The sequence below is a fragment of the Penaeus chinensis genome, chromosome 23, assembly GCF_019202785.1.
Source record: "Penaeus chinensis breed Huanghai No. 1 chromosome 23, ASM1920278v2, whole genome shotgun sequence".
Lineage (NCBI taxonomy): Eukaryota > Metazoa > Arthropoda > Malacostraca > Decapoda > Penaeidae > Penaeus > Penaeus chinensis.
The window spans coordinates 14,020,422-14,027,921 of NC_061841.1; the positions used below are offsets into that span (position 1 = coordinate 14,020,422).

Genomic DNA, 7,500 nt, shown 5'->3' on the forward strand with positions numbered 1-7,500 from the left:
TCTTTGGGAAGCCTGTTTCAGCAATTACCACGACTATACCTACCGCTACGACAGAATTTATGATGGCTGCTACTGGACGCTGGACGAGGAAACCCATGTCATAGCAGAGCAGTTACGACGACGTGAGTGCACGATTGGCTCAGATATATTAGTAGTAGTAGTTCAAATTTTGTAGTAGCTAGCAGTTTGTATTATATATTAATAGTTTAGTCTGTAGGCTGTAGTAGTTGTTTGCAACTTGTAGTGACAGTTAATATGCAGTAGTAGTTTCTAGTAGTGACTAATAGTTTGTAGTAGTAAGTAGTTTGTAGAAAAAGTATTTGTTATTAGTAGAAAAGTTATTAGTTGTTATTCGTAATCACGTGACTGAAAAAATATTGTTTAAATAAAGTGTTTTTATTAATTCTATAGGAATTTTGGGTAAAATTTATATGCTGAAACGGGTACCTTAACTAGCCAGCTGTAGAGCTCATTCGTATACATCCAGCTTTCACGAAACCTACAACCTAATAATTATTAAAACAAGTGATAGGAGACACATCAACTAATAAATATTCTGTCGATCACAAGTTATGACTCCCAATTGTGCAACGTCGATCTAGACATGGACATTCCTCCTACAATATATGCCCCAAACGACTGTGTTCTAACTAGAACGTGAAACAGAAAGTCAGCAACATGACATATGTGAAGAAAAGGTAATAGGAAACCAGATATTTTGCTAACAAGTAAAGCAGGTGTATGAAACACGAAGCATGAAGTCTGCGCTGAACCCAAGACCGGAGACAGTTGTCACTTTGTGAAACGATGGCTGTGGGGCCTGTCCTGTGTGCGGCCTGACATTTTAAATATACATATATATATATATAATTATAATGAGAGAGAGGAGGAGGAGAAGGAGAAGAAGAAGAGAGAGGAAGGAGGCGAAGAAGAGAGAGGGAGGAGGAGAAGAAGAGAGAGGGAGGAGGAGAAGAAGAGAGAGGGAGGAGGAAAAGCAGAGAGAGGGAGGAGGAGAAGAAGAGAGAGGGAGGAGGAGAAGAAGAGAGAGGGAGGAGGAGAAGAAGAGAGAGGGAGGAGGAGAAGAAGAGAGAGGGAGGAGGAGGAGAAGAAGAGAGAGGGAGGAGGAGGAGAAGAAGAGAGAGGGAGGAGGAGGAGGAGAAGAAGAGAGAGGGAGGAGGAGAAGAAAGAGAGGGAGGAGGAGGAGAAGAAGAGAGAGGGAGGAGGAAAAGAAGAGAGAGGGAGGAGGAGAAGAAGAGAGAGGGAGGAGGAGAAGAAGAGAGAGGGAGGAGGAGGAGAAGAAGAGAGAGGGAGGAGGAGGAGAAGAAGAGAGAGGGAGGAGGAGGAGAAGAAGAGAGAGGGAGGAGGAGGAGAAGAAGAGAGAGGGAGGAGGAGGAGAAGAAGAGAGAGGGAGGAGGAGGAGAAGAAGAGAGAGGGAGGAGGAGGAGAAGAAGAGAGAGGGAGGAGGAGGAGAAGAAGAGAGAGGGAGGAGGAGGAGAAGAAGAGAGAGGGAGGAGGAGGAGAAGAAGAGAGAGGGAGGAGGAGGAGAAGAAGAGAGAGGGAGGAGGAGGAGAAGAAGAGAGAGGGAGGAGGAGGAGAAGAAGAGAGAGGGAGGAGGAGGAGAAGAAGAGAGAGGGAGGAGGAGAAGAAAAGAGAGGGAAGAGGGAGGAAGGAGGAAGAAAAGAGAGAGAGGAGAGAGAAGAAGAGGAGAGAGAAGAAAAGAGAGGAGGAGGAGTAAAAAGAGAGGGAGGCCGAAAAAAGGAGAGTCTCAGGAGAAGAAATCGCAGAGGAAGGCGTAACAAATCTGGCACGACAAACAGCATATGCAGTCTACCCCAAAGCCTTTTTAAATCGCAGAATTAAGGCGAACAAGTATACGGCAGACAATTAGCAATGCATGAATACTGCACAGGGTCGAAAATGGTATCCCCTTTTCCCCTCTGTCTCATCTCCCTTCACCTCTCCCCCTTTCTCTGTCTCTACCTCGTCTCCACGTCTTTCCTCCTCCCCCCTTGAGATCGCCTACCGTTTCGGACTGTTGATGTTGCTCTCTACAATAAATGCCCCCCCCCCCCCCCCACATGCCGCGTGAATTTTGAAATTCTGGGCTGCAATGAATTTCATCTGACGCGAGTCCGAAAACTAGAATCCCATCCTCCCTCTCAATCTCTGTATATTGTGGATCCCTGCCATGGTGAGAATGGTGTCTATACTATTACGACGGCCGAGTAAAGACAAATAAATAAATAAAATGGCAGCACGAATATCTGCCAATTAGGAGTAGATTTCATACCGCACACATATTGCTAGCGAATATGTGTGGGGCAGGGTCTTTGCGTGCATTTGTATGCTCATACTGTATATATGTTTGCCCGTCTAAGCATTTGTAGATGTGAATTTTGCGTGTGGTCCCTGTGGGGTGCATGTGGGTAAATGTGTAAGGTTGACCTGAGATATAGACGAGTGTAGATTTAAGTGTAGGGTCGTGGCTGGTATTGGAGGAAACGATTGATAAGCTTTTTTTGTGTGTGCGCGCGTGCGCTAAATACTGAACAACAGGTATCATTATCTATATTTTTAAATCATTAGAAGTTTGATTAGGTCGCGTGGTTAGCGCGTTTCATGGCTCCTGTTAGCTGGAGTTTACCAACATGGGTAAATGTTGATTTGCCCCGTGTTCAGTCTAGCATCATGCCTCCCTCTAAAGCTGCTTGTTAAACCGTCGTGGTTAGCCCGAGAATGAAAGGCGATTCCTGCCAAGGAAGTATTACCAGCATCCATAGGGTAAAACTGACCGGATTATAATCTGTAATTGCACGCTAGAACTTCACTCATAAAATTTCGGTCACGGAAACTGAGACGCCACGGAAACCGAGACTACTAAAGTAAATGAAGGTGCGGGTGTGATTAACTGTGTATATAACGACAGACACAGTGGTTGCTAGGAGTCAGCAGAGAAAAATGACGCGACTCTGAACCATGAAATTAGGAACATCTAAAGTTAAAATTTATACGATTATCACCGTCGTCGTGTATCAACTTCCCTAACGACTTATTCAGAAGGACAGGCGGCGGTGTTACGACGTACAGGGGAAACTCCATGCCTTATTCGGCGCCACCTCCTTGTGGGGAGCATTAATGAGCTTCAGTAACGTCTGAAGAAAATTCCGTTAAGGATCAAAGCGGTAATTGTATCTGAGACGGCTTTGCACAGTGAAATGTGAAGAGCGATGGAGCGGAGTTTACCTCGGCGTTTGTCACGTACAACAGCCTTAAAAGATAACTGTCGAATGTTTAAGTTAACAATTGAGAACAGAGGTAAAGCGTATCAAAAGAAGAAACAGTAGACGATAGCCATAGTGCAAGCGTCATGCCGGGCTGCACAGGTACCCTCCTCGGCCAGGTATTATGACGGCGGCGGCGACGCGTTCAAATCCTCGCGGTTGGCGGCCAACGCCCGTCCCGCCGCCGCGTGGCTGCCACATCTCCGTTCCCTTACTTCGGGTCAGGACTTATCGAATTTCGATTGTGTTGATTCTTATAAAGAATCAACGCGCTTATGGAGCCTGTTTTGGCATTATGTATGCTTTAGTGGCTTTGTAGAAATCTATGTATTGAATCAAAAGTCAGCCACGTACACGTATTCCTTGTGCAAAATATTACTATAAAGAATACTAGGCTTTTGGCATTTTTGTGGTGACACTCATTTGTTCTCCATCGCAAAAATGATTCGAGATCCAATATATAGAAAAAAAATTTCCGCGACAAGACGGCTATTTTCAAAAGTTTCTAGCCCGCCCAGGAACCGCCACACCCTCCCTTCCCAGGTGAGTCACAGGTAAGGGGCCCGAGCGAGGCTAGACAGGTACGCGATACACCCAACACAACATGCATTCCGCATGGAGAGGCGACTCCTGTTTGTTTTCCGGAACTTTGTGCTTCTGAGGACTTCTGAGTGGAAGGCCATTTCCTAGGCGGTGGTGGCGGTAACGGAAAAGTGGAGTGATACTCGAAAGTGGAGAGATCCCGGAAAGTAATAAGAACGATGTAGGTGATTGTGTGAAGGAGAAATGCGGCCGAAGAAATCGAGGAACGTTGTGTAGAGGCACCTCAAGTGTTGCTGTGAAAGAACAGTAGTAGGAGTCGGAATTATTGGTCGATGTGGAGAACGACCGTGACCGTTTGCTTTTGCGAGACTTTGGCGGGAACTCTCCCTGAGCGAGTAGGGTGTGGCGAAAGTGCAGGCACCTCTGGCTTCTTCTCTGCTTGCCCAGCTGATTCACCACAACAAGGATGGTGGTGCCCCCGAGAGACCGTCGCACCACGGCAGGGTGGTGGGCCATCGGCTTCCACGTCCTGGCCTTCGTCCTTATTTCCATCAGTATGTTCACAACCTATTGGCTCCAGGCCGAGAACAAGGCCTATGGCACGGCCGTGGAGAGCGTGGGCTTGTGGACGCAGTGCTTCAGGTCTTACACCACGCGAGAGGACGTGCATAAGGAGCGCTTCTTTGTAGGGTGTCGCTGGATCTTCGACCCCTTCACTACGGGGTACGAGGACGTCCAGGGAGACTTGCAGTCACGTGAGTCTTTCTGTCAGTACCTTCCTCAGCTGAGTTCATCCTTTCATCTTTTGGCTGCTCTCAGCACGCTCCCTCTGTATTTCTATGAATTTTGACCTTGTCGTCTTACTTGTCTGATGTGTTGTATGAAATGCGTAACAGGAAACAGGACTTTTGGGTTGTTGAATTAGAGGCAGTCAGAATAAAGTGACGAAGATGAGGTAGTCACGAATAAAGTGACAAAAATGCTCCAGTGGCATTAAGTGAAACTCGAGAAATGGTTAATCATCTATATTTAAAATGTCTGGGATTGGCACTGATTTTAAACTGACTTTGTTTCATAAATCTGAAATTGTATTCAAATTTATAAACATTAACAAAATCCTTGGATTGTGAAACATGTGACAAAAATATAGTTGAAAGAACAATCACAGAAATAATGTTAAAATAAAACTTATTCATATATTTATAAAGTCCACAACAAATGTTAGAATGAATAGAAGTGCTGTGTCATATTGTGCCATCAAAATACCATACTCTGAATGAAAATGTTAAATTTGAGTTCCCATTCTATATTATAAAGTGTCACATAGATACATTTCTTGCTAAAGTAAGAAATATTTAGCTGTGTGTTATGAATGCCCTTACAAATAGGTAATACTATAAGCAAGTAAATAAAATAATAATAAATCAAGTTATCTTAAATTAAATTTCTTTGAAGTAATACCTAGCACTAATATATATCATTTTTGCATTCCAGCATTCTTCGTCACAGTCCAGGTCTTCTACACCTTCTGCTTCACGTTGTCGCTGCTTGGCGCTGGTCTCACGGGTGTTCTCATCCTTTGTCCTGGTGAAGATTTTGAGAAATATGTCTTGAAGCTGGCCTACATTGACCTCTTCATCTCATGTACGTCTCCAGTTTCCCATTCATTGTTGCTGTTTTGGGGGTTGTATGTTTGTATTCTTAATAATTATTTACATTGGTCTTCATTTTTTTATTATTACTTTGTTCATGTGCCAGGTAATTGTTACTCATTTACAAAAGAATAACCCCAATATAGGTTGCTAATCATTATTCATCATTACAGGGTTCTTTGGCTTTATTGCCGTGATAGTCTTTGGAGCTATGGGTGACAACCGTGATTGGATGCCCCATTGGGACCACAATCATCTTTCTTGGTCCTTTGGTCTCGGTGAGTGTAGTTTCCAACCTTTGCAATTACCCATACATAAAAGCAGAATTATTTTTGGCAAATGTGTATTTGGATTGCTGGATATAATTTAATCTTTAATTATTATCCCCCCCCCCCCCTTTTTCTTTTACATTAACTACATCTTGTTACTGTGATGCGTCTAATTTCCATATTATCTTTCAGCTGTGGTGGGTGTTGTAGCAGAATTTGTTGCAGCTGTTCTCTTCTGGGTTGAGTACCGCATCCAGAAGCGAAAGGAGTCCTATCGCCAAAGCCATGAAGTTTTCACATTAGAAGGGAGAACCAAGAATTAAGAAGCCTCTCAGTGCCTAGTTAAATATTGCCAAGGAACACACACTGCAGTCTGTCTGCATATCCCCTTTCCCAGTACTTGACTCAGAAGGAAGGGAAGGTACATTTCCTGTCCATCAATCTAAGAAGTATTTCTCAGAATAATATTAGAAGACAGGATTTGTTCTTTGGTAAACTGGAGTACATTTCAGGGAAGAGAGCTTGGAAAGGTCAGGAAGAGAGATGCCACAGCCAACACACATACAGTGTTCTCTTTGGAAGTGACTAGGAAGAGTAAGTCTGGGTTTTATAGTAATTGAGACTGTGCATTGCAAAGAATTTGGTAGTACTCTGTTAAAGTTCTATGCTCAATTTAGTTCAGTTAAAACCACTGTTAAATTTTCACTAAGGTTTGGCATTTTTTTTTTCTTTCCCCTCCTCCTCCTCCATATATGTGTACTTAATGTTTAGGGACTGCATACCAAAGCAATTTTCCAGTCAATCACAGGTGAACTTGAGTGGCAAGTGGTTTTGTAGACATTTTTCTTAACATTTTCATTATTTTGTATTGTTACATGATCTTGAAAGCACCACTGTTTCAGAAAAGATGGATTATATATATTTCTGTGCTAGACTTGCATAAGGAGTATGGAGTCAAGACCAGATCTATACAGAGATATTGGACTTTTTTTTTTTTTTTTTTTTATATAGATGTTAGATGTATTTCTTTGAGCCAATATTTTCCTTGGCTATCTGTCTGTCATGTGTTTTAGCAAAGTAAGTGTCTTTGATGAGGTTTTGTCCAGAACATTCCAGTGGTACCTCAAAGCAACTCATTCCGTCCAATTTTTGGCCTTTTAATACTGTTTGCATTCAATGGCTGTGTCCATAAGAGGTTGGTTGTTCATAAGAAAGAATAATTAATGCTCTTTATAGCTGGACTAGAATAAACATTTCTCCCAGAAATGTTTGATAAAGATAATATTTATGATTAATAGCATTTCTTGTGTGTACTAGAGCTTTTTCTCATGCTCTTTGCATTAAAAAAGGGACAATATGTATTATCTTTGTTGCCAGCATGTATGTTGAACACTGATTAGATATTTTTAATATACAATGGAAATTGAAATATTTTCTATTTTCATATCACAAAGTTGTTTTTGCACAAGGAAACTTTAGTGCCAATGAAAATATTTTGACTTCTGCTGCAGCCAAGATAAAGTATATTTTATACTGTTGTGATAACATATCACAAATACCAATAAAAGTTCAAAGTTCATATAATCTTTTAGTAAATACTTGTTCCTGCTATACAAAGAAATATATATTAAAACCATGTTCATGCAGCTACCTAATCTGTATTGGAAATCATAATAACTTTCTATGATTTCAAAGAAAAATAAGCATTAAAAAATTATAGTATAAGAAAATAAATGTCTTATTTTTTTGCAACTC

The 7,500-nt window shown here is 42.1% G+C and overlaps 2 protein-coding genes across 4 annotated transcripts in view; one reads left to right on the plus strand and one right to left on the minus strand.

The window, feature by feature from the left end:
• LOC125037277 overlaps positions 1-7,324 on the plus strand; it is a 16,386-nt gene extending 9,062 nt beyond the window's left edge. The window contains exons 2-5 of one of the 3 annotated variants that reach the window (XM_047630340.1): positions 1-122; positions 5,319-5,468; positions 5,650-5,754; positions 5,938-7,324. The exon at positions 1-122 is cut by the window's left edge and continues 1 nt beyond it. In XM_047630340.1, coding sequence (XP_047486296.1) covers positions 1-122; positions 5,319-5,468; positions 5,650-5,754; positions 5,938-6,068 — 508 coding nt within the window. In that variant the 3' untranslated portion in view covers positions 6,069-7,324. Of the gene's footprint in view, positions 123-2,122; positions 4,592-5,318; positions 5,469-5,649; positions 5,755-5,937 lie in introns of those variants that run through there. The other 2 variants (XM_047630338.1, XM_047630339.1) reach the window with 2 other exon arrangements.
• Positions 1-7,500, minus strand: part of LOC125037274 (ribokinase-like) — a 59,949-nt gene that overhangs the window by 21,687 nt on the left and 30,762 nt on the right. The window lies entirely within an intron of this gene.